Source organism: Callorhinus ursinus, unplaced genomic scaffold, assembly GCF_003265705.2.
Source record: "Callorhinus ursinus isolate GAN/ISIS: 27379988/994484 unplaced genomic scaffold, GSC_fseal_2.0 scaffold1, whole genome shotgun sequence".
Lineage (NCBI taxonomy): Eukaryota > Metazoa > Chordata > Mammalia > Carnivora > Otariidae > Callorhinus > Callorhinus ursinus.
Genome location: NW_027397063.1, coordinates 65,087,031 through 65,109,125, shown reverse-complemented (window position 1 = coordinate 65,109,125; position 22,095 = coordinate 65,087,031). Strand labels below are relative to the sequence as shown.

The following is a 22,095-nucleotide window of genomic DNA, read 5'->3' as shown; positions in this document are numbered from 1 at the left end:
GAGCACTGGGTGTTATACGCAAACAATGAATCATGGAACACTACATCAAAAACTAATGATGTAATGTATGGTGATTAACATAACATAAAATTTAAAAAAATAGAAAAAAAAATTCTTTGTCTAGCATTCCATTTAGAACAAGTGATCTGTCTTGAAAGGGCTTGGATGATAATTTTCTATGGAATTCCTTTCAGTTCAGAATGAATGAACCATGGGTACCCGTGTGTGTGTGTGTGTGTGTGTGTGTGTGTGTGTGTCTGTCTGTCTGCGTGCATGGTGGGGTGTGTTACACATATGTGTGCCTGCAGGCATTTGTGTGTGTGTGTGTGTGTGTGTGTGTGTGTGTGTGTGTGTGTGTGTTGTTTTCTCTTCTGTGGACTAAGGTAAGCCCTAACTTAGGCCCTGAGTTTGAATCTGCCCACTCTAATCCATTCTCTTCCTGAGGTTCCAAACATGACCCTCTCCTGCTTCTGAGTGTCTATGGCTCTATTTTGCTAATAAATTAATTTCCAACTTCTCAGACAAGCTCAGAAGCCCTTTGTACTCTGGTCTCTATCTGCCTTCCTTCCCTTATCTTTTGTCAGTCTTCCTATGCTCCTTATACTCCAAACATACAGGAATATTTTCTGTTCCCCAAATATCACCGTTTGCACACATCTGGGTCGGGCACTCTATTCCTTCTCCATTCCTTTATCTGAAAGTCTTTTGTCTTTAGTTCACTGGCAAGGGTAACTACTGTCCTCTGTTTTTGCTTCTGGTGTTGCATTTAGCTCATTGTTTTGCAATTATTCATTTGCATATTTTTATTTTCTGCCTCTGGGATGAGAGTTCCTTGAATATGAAATTTCTCTTTTGGTTTTATTTTGTTATTGTTTGACTCAAATTTATAAATCCTTAGCACCTAGCACAGAAATGCCACAGAATACTTGCTCAGAAAAATATTTAAGAGATGGGTTTTCCCAGTCCAGATTGATCTATTTGCAAGGTTCATTGTTTTCATAATCAAACTCACAAATTAGTTTCTATTAGCTTTCTTGTTCAGCTTGAAACTTTTACTCTTATAACTGATTATAGATGAAATTTGTTCCCAACAAATAGGCTTAAGTCTTTTAATCCTTGGTTCCCTAGGGTCCTGAGATGTGCTTTGCATATGGCAGATGTTCAGTTACTATTTTCTGAGTACATTAATGAAACAAATCATCAGTAGTCACAAAGTGTTTTTGCATAAAGGGGACACATAGACCAAAGGCCTGAATTATAGAGTTTAACATAAAAGTGTATCTAATCTGTTATACTTACATTGCAAATAAGAAAGTTAAGGCATAGCTGTTAGTGATAGAGGCAGGACTACCTATCCATCACCCTTTGGGTTATACCTTCTTGTCCCCCAGATCCAATCAGAATTTTACTTCTCTGAGTATATGTACTCCAATTAGGATAAAAATCTGATTTTGAGAGAAATTTGGTTATGAATTCTCACCTCAAGTAATATTTGAATTGCTGAATTTAGGATCTAAATGACAATCTTAGACATCATTTGATAGTTTTTAATCTTTCACTGATTCCTGGGGCTCTGGTGTCTTCAGGATCACAGTGGAGCATGTGTAAAGGAATTTATACAAGCCTTACTTCAAAAAGAGCTGCTCCTTTTCTGCCTTTCCTTTTGGAGGTCAGGCAGGATTTGTCAGAAAAAATAAAGTTTTAATATCTGGGGCACAGTTCACAACATTTTACCCTTAACTTATAGTTGAAGGAGTTAAAACCCAGGGAGGTAAAGAGACTTGCCCTGAGTCTAGTGTTCAATTCAATCAGAAAAAAAATGATACCATCAACTAACATTTTAATTTTAACATTCATTTGAAAAACTCAAACTAATTTAAGCAAATCTCTCTTGTAAATCAGGGGTCAGCTGACTACAGTCCAGAGACCAAATCCAACTCAACACCTCTTTTTGTAAATAAAGTTTATTGGAACATGGTCACACCTACTTTTGTACGTATCGTCTGTGGCTCCTTTTCACTTCAACAGTAGCACTGAGTAGTTGCAACAGAGATTGTCAGGTCCACAGAACCTAAAATAGTTACTATCTGGCCCTCCACAAGAAATGTTTGCTGACCTTTGGTCTATATGGTCTCCAAACCACCAAGGAATTAATACATTCATTCAGTCAACCAACAGTTGGATCTACACATCAACAACCAATGTGAAGATTTTTCCCACCCACTGCACGTGGCTCACCCCAGGACTCCACCCATTAACTGTGCTCTGTGTTCTATCCTGTCACTGGTATTTTGCAGTGTGGAGACACAAATGTTGTTAATTAAAAACTTAGGGTATGTGTGCAAATCAAGTTGTACAATGACATTGGGTACTCACTGTATCACCTTCAGAAAGGAAAACTAAAAAACTGAACTTTACCTGTATCTGTAGACCTCACAATACCAGGGCTGCTGCTTCACATAGAGAAATGCACAGATTTGCACAATGCAGGTGAAACAGGTGTTCAAAAAGACTGAGAGCAGCAAAGGTGGAGAGAGGAGCTGTCCTGCTGGTCGGTAAGGAGCCAGGTTTGGGTAGGCATGAGTTGAACTCACTGAAAAACAAATGCATTTTCCCCTCTTACAATTTCATTATTGACAGTAAAAGATTGAGATGTCTATTATCTCGAGACTTGCATTAGGGTTCAGATGCAGCAAACATGAATGAGGGTTTACATCTAGGTAAGCACATTGCCTAGGTGCATATCCAATGTTACCAGCCTTTGCCTCTTCCATGCTTTTGTTTCACCTTCAGAAACGAAAAGTAATAGGTTTAAAAATTCTGTTAATTACACATTTACCATATTTTATGGTGCAAATATTTTCTTCACAACCACACTGACCAGGAATGGTGTATAAAATAGAAAGGTGGCCTTCTACATGGATAAGCAGTACTATGATCTCTCAGCGGTGGTGGGAAGGTGGAGAGTTAAGAAGAAGAGAGTAAGAGACATTAGGCTAGACTAATCTTCATATGCTGGGGATTTTTTTTAAAAAAGCACTCATTTTATAATTCATTCAGCCAACATTCTCTGAGTACTTCAGTGTACCAGGATAGATGCTAGAGGTGTGTTCTGTTCCATCCTGAATAAGTGATAAAAGGAGAACTGTTAGAACACATTACACCTGGTCAGGAAAAATAGCACATAAAATAATCTCGCTTCCAGATGAGAGTGGTAAAATGTATTATAATTTTGATCCTAGAGTTGTTTTTTTCTTTTTTAACTTAAAGGATTGGCAATGGGCGGAGATTAAACAGAACAACTACAAAAAAGGATGACTGCATTCTTCTTAGAAGCCATATATTCTAACAAGCTGATGAAAATGGAATGTACTTTACTTCTTAGGGCAGCGCAGGAAAGAAGCATGGAAAGGTCAGGAATCAGATACAATACATTCAAAGGTTTACATTATAGTCAGGTTTCAGTTCTTGTCTTTATATCTATTGCCTTTTCCTTTTTTATAGCTGATCACTGGTTTCTTTGAAAGTAAGGAAGAAAGTAGGGTGCATATGCTTAGGTTTGTGTTCATGCATGTAGGGGCAAGGCAGTAGGAGCAGGTGTCCAGTTTGGGATGATAACACTCTAACGTAGGTCTTCAGTTTGCTCAGTAGGTCCTTGGGTAATCACGTGAACTCTCTGGTACTGCATTTTCTCATGTATAAAGTGAATGGGTAAGAATGTCTAAGTGGTCTCCAAAGGCTCTTCCAACTCATTTACTCTAAAGCTCTATAACTATCTAAGGCTTTGCCTTTACCAATTTAATCAATATTTCCCTAGGAGGATGCTAGGCTATAGGCCATGGGGTATGCAGAGATGAGGAGGACATCTCATCTGCCCTGAAAAGCTTGAACTCTGATGGAAAAACACAGATGGGTTATGTAATAAAGAATTTGGCTGACCTTTATTCCCAGTTCCTGGGATGTATTCTCTAAATTGTTGGGATTTCTTGAGTTGACAGAAGTGTCTTTTTATTCATGGTAGCCCTGATGGTTTATGCAAATAAGATGACAGATGGTGGGCCCAAAGGAAGTTGGTGATAAAGTGATGACTCAGGATGGAGCTGGCCATGCCACAAAAAACCTGGAGATTGAGATCAACTTCGTGGCCAATGATTCAACCAATCATGTCTACGTAAAGAAAACCCAATAAAAACTCTAGACAAGGCACCTAAGTTCAGGTGAGTACTGCTTGGCAATACTCTGCATGTTGTCACCATGGATGTGCCAGGAAAGTAAGGCAAACTGACTCCCCAGGAAGAGGACAGTGGAAGAGTTGAGATCCTCCCACCATGGGATCCTTTCCCCAGTCTCCACGCTGTGTGTCTCTCCCTTTGGCTGGCTCTGATTTGTATTCCTTTACTCTAATAAAACTGTAATCATATGTATAGCACTTTACTGAATTCTGTGAGTTGTTGATGTGAATTACTGAACCTGAGGGGAGAATGAGAATCCCCAAGTTTGCAGCCGGCTGGTCAGAAGTGTGAATGAGACCCCCAAACTTACTGCTGAGTTCCGAAGTAAGGACAGTCTTAAGGAGGCTGTGCCCCTAACTTGTGAAGTTTGGCCTCACTCTGGGTAGTTAGTGTGAGAAGTCATTGCATGGCATGCAAGGAAGGGGCACACAGTGTGACCTCTCGTCAATGCAAAGAGACTGTGCTCTGGCCACAGAAGGCAGAGGCTGCCGAGCTTGGAGTTCTTTTCACGTTCTTATACTCAAGGAAGAAGATGGCTACAGAGCACATGAAGAGGCGGTGGGTGATGGAAAGAGGTGAAATTGTATCTCTGAGCATTTGGCTCTACCTCTCCAGTCCTCTCTTTCTCAGCTGCTCACTGAGTTTCTGACTTTTCTTTTACCCAGAGACTATACTGGGTTGAATTATTGGTCTCATTGTGGTAGAGTGCACTTTATCACCCTTTAATTTTGGTTTCATTGTGTAAGTCTTCTCAGGCCAAAGCAATGTTAGCTGAGGTTTCATGTCTGCTTGCATAGCCAGGTTCACTCTCTGTGATCACAATGACAGCATGCCCAAGTCTGTCATTCCAGCCTGGCTCCAGAGTGAAAAATGTGGAGCAGACCTGAATGAAACCTATAGCCTTGACCAAGACCAACTGATCTACATCCTAAAGCCAATCAGTTTCAGCTGACCTAGATCAGCTGAATGACAGTTTATCTACAGAGCAAGAGTAGATATTGTAAGCCACAGAATCTGGGGGAGAGGTTTGATATACAGTATTATAGTGGCAATAGCTAACTGATGCAGAGTCCTTACATAATGAATATTTTAACTCTTTCCATATTAGAAATTCTAATGCTTTCTGACAGAAAATCTGAATATCTGGCTATAAAAAAATGACTAGCATTTTAGGGCCCCCTACTATGTTCCAGAGCCTCTGCAAAGTGCCTTACAAACATTATTTCTTTAAAAAGCAATGCAAGGGGCACCTGTGTGGCTCAGTTGGCTAAGCATCCAACTCTTGATTTCCACTCAGGTCATGATCTCAGAGTTGTGAGATTGAGACCTTCCTCGGGCTCCATGATGGGCATAGAGCCTGTTTGGGATTCTACCCTCCCCCCCGCCCGACCCTATCCCCTGCTCATTCTCTCTCAAAATAAAAAAAATAAATATTTTTTAAAAAGCAATGCAAAATAGGTATTTCATATCTATTTTACAGGTGAAGAAACTGAGGTTCAGAGAAGTAGGGTTCCTTGTTTAAAGACCCACCGTTTGTGAACAACAGGGTGGTAATATAAACTTAAGTCTGTCTAATTGTAAAGCCCCCTGTTCTCTGTTCTACAGCACATTGCAGTAGTGTAGATTTCATAAATTAAAAAAGATAAAATGAGGAGCCCTAAAATGCAAGCTTGTTATTTCTCGGCAGCCAGAACTCTTCTGAACTGTCTAGGTTTCCTTAAAATGGGGATGATATATGCTATCATACTACATGCAGAGGAATGTAAGCTTGTGAAGTGTTATATTTCATTCGGAATTAAGCATTCCCTCCTCTGAGTTTCCACAGCCCGTTACTCATTTTGCTGCTATGTAGTGAGGATGTCTTGCATTAAATCCAGTCATTTACACATGCACTCAGCAGACTGTGAGCTCCCTGAGGGAAGAAACCCTGTCTCATCCTACTTATCTGTCCCTCACTGAACCTGGTACAGGGCCTGCTATGTAGGAGGACTTAGCAGTTGCAAATTTTTATTTTCAAAGTATACTTTTTAATTCTTCAGCATAATTTGGATATAATGTAGGCATGCTTTTCCTAAATAGTTGGCTTGCTTTATATAAAGGACATTTCAAGTCTTGTACGTCAAATTTCCAGAGGCTCCCGAACACACCTAAACTACATGCAAAATTTTGAATGTGTCTCATGAGATTTTTAAGGTGAAAAGATCTGTATCTTCCATGAGATTCTCCAAAGGGACCAAGACCCAGAAAAGGTGAGGAGTCTTTGAAGCACTGATGGAATTTATGTAAGAGAGGCATTTATATAATGGATGGGTTTCCTCCTACAGCCTTCTTCTCTGGACACTGCCTCCTTCCATATGCTGAAGTGGTTGGCCTAAATAGAGCTAAATTACATGACCTCATCTTTATTTACAGAAATAACTGACTTAGAAGTGGACATTATTTTACCCGTTAGGTCAATGAATTTTCTCTCCACAATATTTGCAAAGGAGACACTGAGAGGCTAAGCTAATTAGCTGTGCAAAGACCAACAGAAAGGTTATGGAGGTTCAATAGTAAAGTCACCATTTAGGGTCATTTGCAAGGTGAATGAGTAGAAGTCACACGAAAACAGTAAGAATAGAAAGAAGAAGAAGGAGATAAGATGGCCTCTTGGAAATAAAAAAGGTGGCCATTGTTTGCCACTCTTTAGTGCTCTAGCCTTGCTCTGGCCCAGGGTGCTTTTGAGTTTCTATTCTCAAATTTTTTCTTTTGAGAATTATATTCTTAAAAATCCCCCTACTTCTTTTTTTCTTGATCTAATTTGAGTGGGTTTTGTTAAAAAGAGTAGAGATGCAGCTAGAACAAATTCCTTTTAAAATGGCCTCTGTACCTTTTAGGGTCAAATTGGGCTTTAAGACATCCATTTTCTTAATTGACCTCCCTGACTTCACTTTACTTTTCTCCTTGATTTCCCTTTAACATATTATATCTTGTCTTATTAACTGCCTTTGTGTTGCCTTAAAATCTTTTGGGAACAAGACAGGGTATATACAGATAAGCAAGTACATAAATTAATTAAATACATGATGGTGTTGTCTTTGTCCCATACTAATTCAGACTTGTGGTCAAAAGCCCTAATCTGAGAACTTGGAAAGGCAGGCACCTTGGTGAGAGTGGTTTTACATTGATCATCCAATTGTCAATGACTACTAACATCCACAGATGAATGTTCACAGTTCTCAGCATGGAAGTCAAGTTCTGTGATCTGATCCGACTCACCTTTTCAAATTTTATCTTCTGCTGTTTCTTTTCACATACCCTACAGTGTGGTCGAATTGAAAAACTCATGCCCCAACTCTCTCTTGCTCATGCTGCTTTATTCTACTTCAAGTACCCTTCTCTTAGGAAAAGATTTTTGAAATCCGTCCATCTTTTCTATTTTGATACAAATGTTACTTCTTCCATGAAGCAACCCTTAGTATTTCTCTCTTTTCTCCATTGCTATCTCTTCCCCAACCACAGATTTTCAGAAATAATCTCTCCTTTCTCTGAACTTCCCAAAGCACCTGTTGTTTTCTCTCTCACTCTCACCAAGGTGCCTGCCTTTCCAGGTTCCCAGATTACGGCTTTTGACCTCAAGCCTGAATTAGTATGGGACAAAGACAACACCATCATGTATTTAATTAATTTATGTACTTGCTTATCTATATATATCTATATATATACGTCTTGTTCCCACAAGATTTTATAATCTCTCTTTTCTCTGAACTCCCAAAGTACCTATTGTTTTCTGGCACTCACTACTTTTGACTTGCATTTCCTTCATTCATGCATGTGAATCCCACACTAAACTGTAAACTTCAGTGATCAGCCTATTTAGGCCCCAGACACCTGTGTGCCTAACATATAGTAGGAAAGGCTTTTCCTTTGTCTGGGCCTTTTCTTGCTGAGCCTTATACTTGAGGACCATGAATGGCAAATGCCAACTGAATTAAAAGAGAGATGACTGCCATATCTCTATTGTACCCACTCAGAAGGATCCATACTGGTCCTTCAACTATAAGCATGCCCCAACCCCAAGAAATTACCTATATGCAGAATACATAAAATTATAGAAATTATTAAGAGAGTCTTTAAAGGGAATTATTAAGAGCAGCGAGAACTGTGGTTTTCTTCCCAGCATCACTCCAATCCAAACTGAGGGGAGGTCATAAGAACCACTCCAGGAGATACCTGAAGTATTTTGGGAGGTGGGGATTGGCTTGCTCATTCTGGTTGCAATATCAGAGGGAAAAGACAGGGGGCAGCAGTGACAGCAGGCTACATCTACTATCTGGTAGGTCAGGTAGAAACTATGGAAATTAGCCAGGCTAGAGTTGTTTTGGAAAGAATCTGCCCAGTGGGCAGTCTGCTGGGACTAGAGGGCCGAGGAGTTGAGAAAGGCTTCACTAGAAGGCAGTTGCTGAGAGGAATCCTGAGTGAGAGGGTGAGAGCACCACCCATGTCAGGGAGTAGTTTAGTCCAGAATAATTCACAGGAATCTCTGAAGGGCCCAAAAACTCACCAGTGAGTCCCATGCCAATTTCAATCAATGATATTGCTTTTGCAATATTGGATATTTTTAAGCATTTTGTATGATTTTCTTGTGAACGTGAATTTTAGATGCCTGCCGTGCTAGAGAGCACTTGACAGGACAGAACTACAATACCCCCACATAAGTAAAAAGTCATTTGCTCTTGTTGCTCCCAGATTCCCTGAAGCAAGAGTGGAGAGTAGGCAACACAAGGAAAGTAGAGACCATGGCCTTCTCTCCCACTGCTTGCTCCAAAGTCAGGCTTGATCTAGGAAGAAAAAGTCTGAACTGGATGAAAACATGAAATGTTAGTTTAAATGTCTAAAGATGAGATCATTTTAATACCTGATACTGACCAGGAAATGATCTGCCTGCGGCATGACTGAGTTTGCAGTGATGGAAAAACAATAGTGTTTGAAGGCGGAGGTTAAAAAAACACTGAGGCACATGGGTGGCTCAGTCAGTTTAGCATCCAACTCTTGATTTCATCTCAGCCTTGTGAGACTGAGCCCCCCATCAGGCTCTGTACTCAGTGTGGAGTCTGCTTGAGATTCTCCCTTTTCCTCTACCTCTGTTCCTCCCCCGCCATCTCTTTCTGTCTTTCTCTCTCTCTCTCTCTCTGTCTCTCTCTCTCTCTCAAATAAATAAATAAATAAATAAATAAATAAATAAATAAAATCTTTAAAAAAATTATCCCAAACACACTACCCATATTTTTGGATTTCTAATCAAACTATCTACTTGTACGCAGTCTAATTCTGTTCAAAGGCTCAGTGAGTTAGCCAGTCATTTCAAAAGAAGCAAAAGAGAATAGGTGCAAGGTGATAGCATTCATCTTGTGATGAGTGCTTACAACGTGTGACACACTGCTATACACTTCACATGCATTGTTTTATCTGGTCCTCTCAACCCTATGAGGACATTTCATAACAGGAAATTATTTCATAAATAGTTTGCCAAAGTTTGCAGAGATAGCGAGTGGGAGAAAATGGCCATGGCCTTCACCTTCATGCTACTGCCTGCTAACTTAGCTCCTGGAACTTCCTGGTGTTTTTTTTTTTCCTTTTTTAGCATCATCAACCATGTTCACAAGTAAATCATACAAATTGCTTAAAAATATCCAACACTGCAAAAGCAAGATCTTTGATTCAAAATGTTCTAGTCATGTGACTATTAATAACACACAGAAAAATATGTTAATGGACTACAAATATACATTTCAGCCCGAAGAATCGAAACTGATGTTACTTACATCTCTGATGCTGGTAACTTCTGTCATTGGGTTGATATAATAAACGACTTCAATATCAGTTTCATGTTTTAAGATGTTACATGAAATTCTCAAGGTTATTAATATCCTGCATTGCCTGATGCTTTATCTGTTAGTTTTCATAACACTTCCATTGTTGAACAAGGAAAAAGAAATGACTATGTCATTCTTTTTCTTTGCTCTCTGTTGAGGCAGTCATCTTTCTCACTTATTAAGAGTTAGTATGAAGCCCTGCGTTCTTTGATAGGAAATACTTTATCAGTGTCATCTCAAAGGAAGGAAATGAACAATAGCTGCTGTGAGCCACACCTTGCTTTTGAGAGAATTCCTGGAATTAAATGCTAGCATTTGTTCTCACATGTCAAATACCTAGGAAAAAATCTGGTTTCATGTCAATGTGAAGAATAGCTACATAATAGAAAGTGACCTTTGGGTTTTAAAGATTTCCCTTTCTAGATTTCCTATACATTTTTCTATGTACAAGACACACACCTATGAAGAACTCAGAATACACTGATCATTTTATGAGGCTAAGACCTATTTGCTATCAGGATATTTTAGTGCCAAATCTGAGGACTTCAAGCCTCAACTTACTCCAACACCTCTTTCAAAAAACTTACAGGTAATGTGGTTTTAGTAATAAAGGTGCTTCTTTCACAGAAGCTTTGATTTGTGTGAGTATTTCTAGAGTGCATGGATAAATACAAATAATTCTGTTTACTTTGCTAAAACACCTACTTGTTAAGCAGACCATCAAGGTAATGGCTACATCTTGCATGAGATACTGGTAATTCCCAAAGAGCTGTAGTTGCTGAAAAGGAAATAAAGGTAAATATAAGGGGACGCCTGAGTGGCTCAGTCAGTTGAGCATCCAACTCTTGGTTTCGGCTCAGGTCATGATCTCAGGGTCATGGGATCAAGCCCCACCTCGGGCTCTGCACTCAGTGCAGAGTCCACTTGAGATTCTCTCTCTCCCTCGCCCTCTGCTTCTCCCTCCCCACGCTCTCTTTCTGTCTCTCTCTAAAAATAAATAAATAAACCTTGAAAAGTAAGTAGAAGAATTGTTTCTGCCATTGTAGCATTGTTATCATTGCCAAAACTCTTTCTGAAAGTAATCAGGAAGCAACAGTTATTTTTCTTTCCTCTTTAAAAAAAAAGTAATTTACCTATGATTTTTAGCATCTCATTGGAGAGAATGAAACCAGATCACAATTTTCCCAGTGTTTAACTTAATTCCATATTAGCAATGAGAGTCAGTCAGCTGGGAAACACCCTCTTTATTGGCCACAGTAATCTGGCAGCTACAGTCTCAGCCTGGACAGCTGAATTCTCGAAATAAGATACCCACTTGGAATGCCAAGCATAAAATTTTGAAATCCAAGCCACAAATCATTCAACAGGTATGACTCTCCATCCTTATCCAGAGACTGAGTTCACAATATTGTTCTCTTGGGGTCCATTCACTTTCACAAACTGAACAAGTACCTCTACCTCAAGTAATCCCATTGCAGACGTCAGTCTGGTATGCTTGACTTCCTAAGTTTGTGTAGACACAGAAACTTGTTTGAAGTTCACATTTATGGAGTCATATATAAAAGTCAACTTGTTACCTCCAGAAACTTGCTTGGCAATACCTGTTGCAGCCATCTCTGTTTCTCTGCTTCATAGCTGCTGACTGAACACTAAGTTATGATCTGAACCATTAGAGACCACCTTTAAGCAAATGAGAAATAGTTCTAGATTTTTAGAGTGTGAACCCAAGGCCCTGAAGTTTTTGATTAAAGGTCTTTGCTGGGGCGGGGGTGGAGCACCTGGGTGGCTTAGTTGGTTAAGTGTCTGCCTTCGGTTCAGGTCATGATCCCAGAGTCCCAGGATCGAGCCCCACATTGGGCTCCCTGCTCAGTGGTGAGTTTGCTTCTCCCTCTGCCCCTCACCCTGCTCATGCTTGCTCTCTCTCCCTCAAATAAATAAGTAAAATCTTAAAAAAAATAAAGGTCTTTGGGGGACACTCTTATTTAGGTCTAGAGCATCAGAGTGAATGGCTGCACAGTGGCCTATCTCTATGTGAACACAACTCTATGTGTGAAGACTTTGGAACTGAGAAGTCTTTGATAGTTTTGAGAAGACATAAATTGTTCCTCATCCTCCATAAATGGTTCCCCAAGAACCATTGGCCTCCAACTCTCTCTCTGTCTTCTTTATATTTCTTTCTCATACCCCTTCTTTTCCCCTCAGAATGGCACAATTATACATACGAGAATGAGATGGAACAGGGAGAAATTTTCCAAGGCAGCTTTAGTTTTGTTCTAGAAGCAGCTTTCCTAGAACTGTGGAGAACTTTGGAAATCTGCCAGGCTGACATCCCAGAGGCACATAAGGGCTTGGCCAAGGGCAAGATCTAAGGTGCTCTTAGTGATAGAGGCAGAACTTGAATCTAGGTTTTCTGACTCCCAACCCAGTTCCTGTTTCTATTTGCCTGGTTGCCGCTTAGCCCTCTGTGCGTGATTCTTGCCCGCAACAGCCCACCAGATGCTAGAGTTCTGTGGTCCTCTCGTTCACCTTTCAAATGTCCTAGAAAAACAATATAATAATTGCCTCCCTGAAGTGTTCCCTGAGCCTGTTGGATCATCTCACTGTAGAGCAAGTTATGACTGAAATAATGAAGATTACTTTCAACTTATACATATTTCTTCCATATAGTTAATTTTAAAATGATTATTTTTATCATTTAATTTCAAAAGTCCTTTTTTTTTAAATTTTTAAATAAGGGGCACCTGGGTGGATCAGTAAGTTAAGTGTCTGCCTTTGGCTTAGGTCAATATTCCTGGGGTTCTGGGATCCAGCCCCACATCAGGCTCCCTGCTCAGCAGGGAGTCTGCTTCTCCCTCTTCCTCTGCTGCTCCCTCTCTCTCTCTCTGTCAAATAAATAAATAAAAATCTTAAAAAAAATTTTTTTTAATGTTAATCCTTTACCAACGACATGTCTAAGTGTGTACGTTCTGGGCATGTTCAGCAGTAAAGTTCCAATAAGGGAATTTTTCTAGTTTTTGAGTGCTTCAAGGTCAAATTCAAAAACTTCTGTTTCTTTTTACCTCCTCTTAGTCTTTTGTCAAAAATATTCCATAGTTGGAGACTGATGCATTTCCTGCTGAGTTATATTTAGGCTGTTCTGAAGCTCTCTTCATACTCCAAGTAAAGAAATAGACTCTTGAAGAGGTCAAGTATCTCAGGTTATCTAGAAAAAAAACAACAGTCCTAGAAAACTGATCCCTAGCTACTTATTTCTAGCTCCATGTGTCATGTGCAGTTATGCCAAGTTCCCACGTTTGCAGACATCTATTTTGAGAAATGTCATTTATTTATAAAACATTAAATCCTGTGTAAGAGCCACACCCCAAAGAATAAACCAAGAATGTAAAAGCAATTAAAACTGGGAAGAAATTATTTAGGTTCATACCCAATAGAGCAGTGATGTACCAATAAACTGGATCATGCCATACATGGTCAAGTATTTAAATACCCCAAAGGATGAAACCAGAGCAGCTCGGCCTTCTCTGTTTGAGAAAAATAAAAATAACTGGTTATGGATGATATACATTTCCCAGTTTCTTTTATATTTCAAACGGAGTTCAGTTTAATAGCTTGTTCATATACCTTCACTTAATCAATGATTCATCCTCTTAATTATTTATTGAGGCGCAATTTGCTCATTCATTCTCTGCTTCAATCATGACCTCACTCACTGACTCATACCGCACTTTTATTTAGGGCTGATGAAGTACCAGCATTCTGCTTAGAGTCGTGGAGGATATAAATGAATCAGGCACAGTCTTTATTTTCAGTGAATTAAAAAGATTAACATGGATATTATAAACACAAGACATCATGATAAGGTGCAAAATGTCAAGCTTTGACTCGTCTGTGACTCGTTACATCCTAACAACACTTGCTTCTGAGAACTGAACTGTGTACGTTTTGGAGTCCCACGGAGACTTCAAGCTAAAGGACAGGTGTTCTCTCATGTTAGGAAGCATGGATGTGACTCCAATATGTGAGATAATGTGGTTTTGTTAGTTTCAATGCTCCAGGAAGAACCCACGGTAATAATCTGAGCTGGGGTGGAGTTCAAAAGACATAAAGACAACAGTAAAAACTGCAAGTTAAAAAGTCGGTATTCCCCTTTTAAAAAATGCTGTTTGAGCTGTTATTCCCTTAACTGAGGCTTGGTTCAAGTGAGGGGTGATGACAGGCAAAGAAGACAGTGCGGGGCAGGAGCTCACTATGGATGAGTGGGGAAACTTGGCAAACAACCTCTCCTGTAGTCTGCTCTTGTCAAGGCAGAAGTGAATTCGCATGGGAGCCCACGTCCTCCCCCGGTGGCATGGACATCTGTGCTGCTCAAACACTTTGTCAGTGGATGGGGTACCCGAGAAGGAAAACCTTAAAAGCCAAACTAGTAACCGTTTCCCCTCAGGCATGATGAAAAGGTTTGGGAGAGACGGGCCAGGATGCGTTGGCCAGATGTTTTCCACCAGGCTGTGAGGCACTGCCATTTGTTTTCAACGCAGAGACTGGAGCAGCTCACAAGCTGAGGAGGGGCCAGCATGTGAAGGCTGGACTGATTTCTCACATAAACTTTGTGGTTTCATCTTTTTTATCCTTTTGTGTGTAACTTTCCAGGAAAATGAAAGCACCCAAATTCAAAGGCAAGTGCAAAAAGCCATCTGAGGAAAGTATAAAGGAGGTTTGCACGGGCCTCCAAAATTACCGCTATTCCTAATGATGATGAATTTTAAGAAGCTAACTCATTTATTTACGCATTCCACAACCATTCATTGAATGTTCTGATGTATCCAGCTTAGTACTGGGCACGATAATATAGAAATGAATGAGGTACAGTCCTTGTCCTGAAGGGCTTCAACTAGAGCAACAAGTCAATCATGTTTCAAAGGATACAAACGAGAACCTGTAGATCTATGCATCTAAAACTGTACCTCAATGCCCCCCTGGAGTATGTTTCCCAGGAATAAGCATGCATCAAGGATAGCAAGGGTAAAATGAGCCTAACAGAGCTGAACCATATCTAATTTTTATGAATCTATGAAATATAAAAGCTAAGAGCTTCTAATCTGAAGTCTTACTAAGCCATCTGCCACTAGAGAAATTTTACATCATGCCTTGGATCTTAAAACACTACATTGCATTCACAAATGCATTAGGTCACATGTGTGAGACAGAACATCTGAAGTTCAAATGCCACTGCCTTTTGGATGGATCAAGTAGGCACTTTGTGTAACTGTCCAAGAGTTTAAACTTCCTCCACACCTGGTGCTCCAGCTTACCCTCCATAACTCCCACCTGAAAAGCTTCCTAGCCCAACTGGGCTATTGGGCTCCTGCACTCTCCAGTTAAAACCCCATTTCTAAACATGGCTCTCCACTTCCCCTACCTGGAATATTCTCCCACCCCCTTCCTATTTACAAACATCCTGTCCATCCTTCAAGTTCCAACTCCCCTGCTAAAATCTTCCTTCCTGGCTTAAGTCATCAACCTGAACTGCTAGAACAATTACCATATTGTTTGGGCATTAATGTATTAAAACTAATTTGTTGAGCACTTCTCACTTATCAGGAAGAAGATTCTCCATTTTGTGACTATATTTCTATCTGTCTGGACCTTTACTGGGATTTGAGTCCTCCAGGGCAAAGATTTGTCTCATCCTTCATCCATCACATTTCCAAGCACAATATTTTAAGAAGTTCCATGAGTGGCGTTGATGCTAGAAACCATGATCTAGGGAGAGGGTCCTGATCACTCTCATTTTGTAGTCACCATGATATGAACCAAAGTTAAGACAGTAGAGAGAGTAAGGAAAGGGCTTGGAGAGAGTCTTTGAAAGACAGATCAGGAAAACACAATGCTTGCTTGGCTATGGGCAAAGAAAGGAAAGAGTTCAAAGCGCTCCAAGGTTCTCAGGCCTCGGAGGACCAGAGAACGCAGGAGTTAGGAAAAAAAGCTGCTCTGGAGGCAGGGGAGGTGCTGATGTTTCAGGGTGTGGAAGGACACAGGTACATGCACGCTGGGATCAGGGAGATGTGTCAAGCTGTCTCGCTGCTATGCAACCAGACACGGGCATGGAATTTCAAGACTGGCACCTTTAGGTGAGTGATTCCTGCTAGTAGTTGCCCATTCAGATGCACATCTGCACCAAGGGACATGCTGGAGAACTTCATGATCATCCTTTTTGAATAAATCTCAAGTTTTGTTGATGACAGACCACTGGCCATGAAGATAGACTGAAGTTACCCAGCCGTGTTATAGGAAGCTTACAGGTGAATAAGATTTGTGAACAAAATATAAAACCTAATGTTTTGTTCTTAGGCACATTTCAAATATGAGTAGAGACAAAATCAGCAATGAGAATCGAGGCAAGGTGAGGGAGCTACTGAGAAAATCAGGTCTTTAATTCCTTCCCCTTCCCTCGAATGTAGTCTTTCATGTGATCATTTTGGATATTCGCCGATTTGTATATTGGAGAGGTAACACTGTTTGGGAAAGCTATCTGATGCAGTGTTCCATTTGTGCTTCTTCATGCATCCCAATCCCGGTGAGGAGGGTTCCAGTATGCACCCAACATACAAAATAAGGGAGAGGAGAAGGAAGAAATGCAATTGGTTTTTAAATATCAACTCCACCTTTCAACTATCCACATGATATCGCCTTTCATCCTGTAAGCTTCAGCAAAAGTCACTTTTTGGGTGGCTTTTACTAGCATTCCCAAGCAGCACGAATGGCCCCTTCATTGGTGCACTGGTAGCACTTTACCCATACTTCTGTTGTGACATTTATTGCTTTAAATTATGGTTGAGTTCTGTCCAGAGTCAGATAATGAGCCCATCGGTCATGAGGGTGGAAAGGGAAGTAGTGGCTTACTTGATGAGCTGAGGCACGCACTCGATGTTGGCTGTTTTTGAGGTGAAATGGGAGGCCACAGATGCCTCCTGCTCTGACAGCGAAATGCCCACATGAGCCATTTTCAAAGCCTACAATGATAAATCCATGTTACACCCAGGACTCTTCGGGCCAGGTTCTAACTCTTCAAAGACCATGAGGCTATTCTTCACATTGTCGAGTTTATAACACGGTAGCCTTCCAGACCCAGGTCTGTACTTATGCTGTCCCTCCACCTGGAGTACCCTCCCTCTCCCGATCCAGGAAGTCATTAACTAAGGAAGCAGCAGATAAACAATGATCCTGAGGTAGAAGAGTGGTGGGTGTGTTCGTGTGTGTGTGCATTGGTTGTGGGGATGTAGATGTGATAAGAAAATGGAAGCACTCATTCAAGAAGTCCATGAAAAAGATGACAGCATTTGGGTGGACATTTGTGGGTGGCCTTCCCTATCACAATTCTTACCACTCAGCAGGCCATCTTCATTAACAAAAGGAAAAGATATCTAAAACCCACTTTTCCTGGGTGGCCTGATCTAGCCAACCAGCTAACTGCTGGGATGAAGTATGGGGCGTAAGGCATCTTCACTGGAGACAGGAACGCGATCATACACATCATAGATCATTCCAGGGCATGTGTTGCCTCACTAAAATAAAGGTTGATTCATTCTCATCAAGACTGGAAGCAGCCCAGAGAGTGCAGAGAGCAGACAGTGGCTAATTAACAGACCAGCAAGTTCTTAATCCTACAAGAATTGTCTGAGCATAAAATGGGATTTCATACTTCTGTAGTTCTGTAGTACTGCAAGGTATCTTGTTACCATGGCTGGTACACACTAAATTCCTGTTCAATAGATATTAGAATATTTGCTTTTTCCTCTTTTCTTCCTTAGTATTTTGTTTCTCTATTACATATTTTAGGACCATCTACTTTATATTTGGGTTAATATTATGCAAGATTCTTTCCCCAGCCAGATAATGAATTTTAGGGAGGCAGAGACTATGTCCTTTTTAACACTTATTATTTCTTTTGTTCTAAATTCTACATAACTATGGGAATTGGTACTCATTTTAGGTTTTGAAGAGCAGGCTAACAACTGGCTTCTCATGAAGCATAAGGTAGAAAAATTTATAATAGATCTTTAAGTGTGAGCACAGTTTTTCACAGAACTTTGAAGAAAATATGTAAAAGGAAAGTAAAACAACTACCTAGATCTTAAGTATCTAACAGGCTTTGGAAATACAAAGAAATTTTCTTCAGTTTTGTACTGAAAATATTTTCTTATGTACATAAATCTTCAAGGTAGGCTACTGTTTCAACGATCTTCAAAACTCAATCTAAAACATGTGCTGCCTTCTACTGTGTATGGGAAGTAATCTGTTGAGAATCATTAATTTAGGCTTGTTATAGTTTGTAATAGCCAAATAATTTGGTCTATGATTTCACTGATGGTAAGAATTTGGTGTTAAAGCCAACTTTTAGAAACTAACCCTGGAGAAGTTTAGCAGGAAAAAAATGCAGTTTATACATAATTCAAAACTTTAAATCATCCATTTTAAATGTTTTTTTCACTAAGCCTTTACCAAGTTGTGTGCCTTCAGGCAAAATAAATAAATAAAGAAAAAGAAAAAGAAAAAAGAATTCACCTCCCTGAGATTCACTTTTATTTGATAACATGAGAGATTTAAACCAGCTCATCTTGTAAAGTCCCTTCTGGGTCTGAACTACAGGAGTCTAAGTAGCCTTTCCTTGTCCTTTTTATTCTAGGAGTTGTCAGAAAACAGCAGAAGTGGCTCATCCGACTTTACACCTCTCAGCATTCAGCCAACACTCAGGTGTGGGGAATTTAAACAGCAAACTAATGAAGTGATTGCTGGCAGAGAGGTGAAGAGACAGACCCCAGGGAACCGTGGGGTTCTCAAAAGGGACAGTAGGGAACCACTTCCGTTGGTTGAAGTCATTTCTACTCACCCCACAGTCATTAGCCCCATCTCCACACATGGCCACATAGTAACTGTAAGGGAAACCATGAGAAAAATTAATGCCTTAATGCCTCACTTGGATAATTTTCATCACAACCAACTCACATGCGATGTGTGTGTGTGTGTGTGTGTGTGTGTTTTGAACACACCTGGAATCAGGCTGATGGAAAATGACTTGGAGAGATACATTCCGGGAGGAATAAGGCCATTGTATTATTTAAATTGTTTCAATCACATAGAAAGGATAGTGATTCTGCCAAAGACGTCCACCAAAATGATTATACATTTCGAAAGAAGTCCTGGGTGATTGTATCGACTATGGCTAAGCTTCAGAGCGTACAGGCATAATCACAGCACTTCCCACACCTAACGCACAGATATAACCTAATCCATCTGTGTTTTGGTGGCTGACACCATTGAAAGTTTAGAGTTTAGACACTAGGAGGAGAAATGCTTGGGAAATGGTTGAACAGATAGAACCAGAGATACAGACACATAATCTTGACGCACCCTGGAGTGATATGAGATAATGTGCTGTAGTGCTTTGATGTGCAAACACAAAATATAAATAGAAGAGTAAATATAAAGCTGTTGCCAAAGAAAAGGAATTTCTGATGCAGGACACTCTCTGTCTTCTCTTATAGGTAAATAATACATTATAGGTATTCATGGCAATACTATTAAAGGCTCAGAGACAATTTGCCAGAAACACACAAAATAACAAAATCAATACAGACAAAAAATGAAGTTCTCAGACAATTTCCTTATTATTAGTTGGCACATAAGAAATGGTCATTTTTATAAGTTGAAAATTGTCAAATGTAAACAAACTCATGAAGTTCGACCTAATATTTGGCGGCTAGACGTGAAGATCCCCCTATGAACATTTCATGTGCTCACACGTGTGTCATGACTACACACATCTGCTGAAATGGCTTCCTTTCTTCAAGCTTGACGCACCTATTTAGTCTTTACATCACACAAAGAATTTTACATCTTCTAGTGTTTCCTGAATGCAGGCAAGAACTTGGACAACCTTATGTGCATTGCCAGTGATAAAGGCAGAAGGAGTAAGACGGGGAAATTGAGAAGACAGTTCATTCTGAGGTAGCATCTATCTTCCTGAATTGATTTTTCTTTAAGGGAATATAGCTTTTCAAACATAAGCATATAAATCGACAAAATTTCTTAGGCCTTTGAGAAGGGTAAAATCACTTTCTTCAGCCACTCTCATATAATGACCATGTAAGTAAAATAGTCATTTTAGATACCGGTTACTAACCCAGCCTCAATGCATTATGGGAGTTGATAGGCAGTTTCTTAAAACTTCTCTAAGAATGCTTTGGCAACAAAAAATAATAGCGAAAGTCAGTCTCCTGATTTTACCTACTACTTCTTGGCAATTATGTGAAGTTTCACTGGTCTCCTTTCCTTTTCACTTTCCAGAAATCTGTAGCCCAGAAATTGTAACATTCCCAGAAAGTTATAGGTAGGTCTGGTGTCAAGAACTATTTCATTCTGATGTGACTCAGTCATCTATATTTTTTAAAGGACATAAGAAAGGACTTTTTTTTTTTTTTTTTGGCCTCTATACCCAAACCCCAGCCAGGGTCAGATAAAGTGAAAATATCACTCCACCTCTTTCCTAGAAGACCTGAAATCATTCACATATCTTCTAATGGACCAACGTTAAGTAATTCCAGGTGACGACTCACACACTTCCCCATTTTTCCTGTTCTGAACTACACAAGCCCCTATTTTTTCTATTCTCCACATTCAAGCCGAGAATCTTCCTCTGAGTTATGCTGTAGAGGCCGCAGAAGGAATGCTGTCTGGGGTAAGCAGCTTCCAAAATGGCTCTCTGTGATTGCCACTTCTTGGTATTCATAATGTTGTATGAAGCACTTCCTTGAGTGTGGGCTGGACCTAGTGACTTTTTTCTCATGAAGAGAATACAGCAAAAGTGACGGGCTATCACTTCTAAGATGAGGATATAAAAAATCGTGATCTCTCTCTCTCTCACTCAGTCTCTTTTTGCTTGCTCACTCTTGTGGAAGCTAGCTACCACACTGTGAACTGCCTTATGAAATGACCTATGTAGCAAGGAACTGTGGGTGGCTTCTGTCCAACAGCCAATGGAAAACTGAGACTCTTAGCCCAACCACCCACAGGATCTAAATCCTGCCAACAACATGCAAGAGAGGCTGGTGGCAGGCCCCTCCAACTCCAGCTCTGAGGGAGCTGCAGTCCTGGCAGACACCTGATGGCAGCCTTGTGAGAGACCCGGAGCCAGAAGACTCCACTCAGCACACCCAGATTTCTGACCCATAGAAATGAAAAATAATAAATAGTGTTATTCTAAGCTACTAAATCTGGAGGTAATTTGTTACACAGCAATAGATAACGAATACACTCTCCTCTTTCAAGCAATAATACCTACTTTAATTTTTGAAATTCTTCAACAAGACTAGATTTCTGTCCAGGAGACATTCTTGCAAAAATGGTTCCATTCACCAGCATCTAAAGAGAAAAACAACTATTGCAATAAGGTTAGGATGAAGTACACTTTTTAAATAAAAGAATAGCCCTGAAAATCATTCCTGGCCACTGTCTGAATATAGCCTTGGGAAGTATGTCATCAGTCCAAATGTCAGGACAGGGAGAAAGGGGGGACTTGGTGCTTTACTATTCAACTTTCACTTTCATCCCCCATCACAACTTTATGATTTCCTTCCAGGCCATTTTTCTGAGATGGGATAACCTTGAGTTAATAACTGGAAAGCAGCAGAGCATATAGGACAAAAAGGCTTAAGGAAATATAGTTCTTTTTACTAAACACCATCTCCACAATTGCAGCATAGGTAAAGGAAAAGCAACAGATGAAGAGTGGAGAACCAAGGTTCTATTCTCAGGTCTGGTCCAACTAGCTGGGCAAACCTTCCACAAGGGACCTTACCTCTCTGAGTCTCAGCTGCCCCAACTCCTCAAGGAGGAACTGCACTAACAGCTTTCTAGAAGCCTCTGGGGTTGAGATTCAATGGTCCTTGACTGATAAGGCAACAGAATTTTCAAGAAACTGCTAACAGATGGTTGCTGCCCTCAGCTTGTGC

The 22,095-nt window shown here is 40.2% G+C and overlaps 1 protein-coding gene across 1 annotated transcript in view; it reads right to left on the bottom strand.

The window, feature by feature from the left end:
- ATP13A5 (ATPase 13A5) overlaps nucleotides 1–22,095 on the bottom strand; it is a 123,411-nt gene that overhangs the window by 24,335 nt on the left and 76,981 nt on the right. The window contains exons 21-26 of the mRNA XM_073903541.1: nucleotides 21,426–21,505; nucleotides 18,975–19,017; nucleotides 16,988–17,097; nucleotides 13,512–13,608; nucleotides 10,793–10,865; nucleotides 2,419–2,593 (exon numbers count right to left, since the gene is read on the bottom strand). Coding sequence (XP_073759642.1) covers nucleotides 2,419–2,593; nucleotides 10,793–10,865; nucleotides 13,512–13,608; nucleotides 16,988–17,097; nucleotides 18,975–19,017; nucleotides 21,426–21,505 — 578 coding nt within the window. The remainder of the gene's footprint in view (nucleotides 1–2,418; nucleotides 2,594–10,792; nucleotides 10,866–13,511; nucleotides 13,609–16,987; nucleotides 17,098–18,974; nucleotides 19,018–21,425; nucleotides 21,506–22,095) is intronic.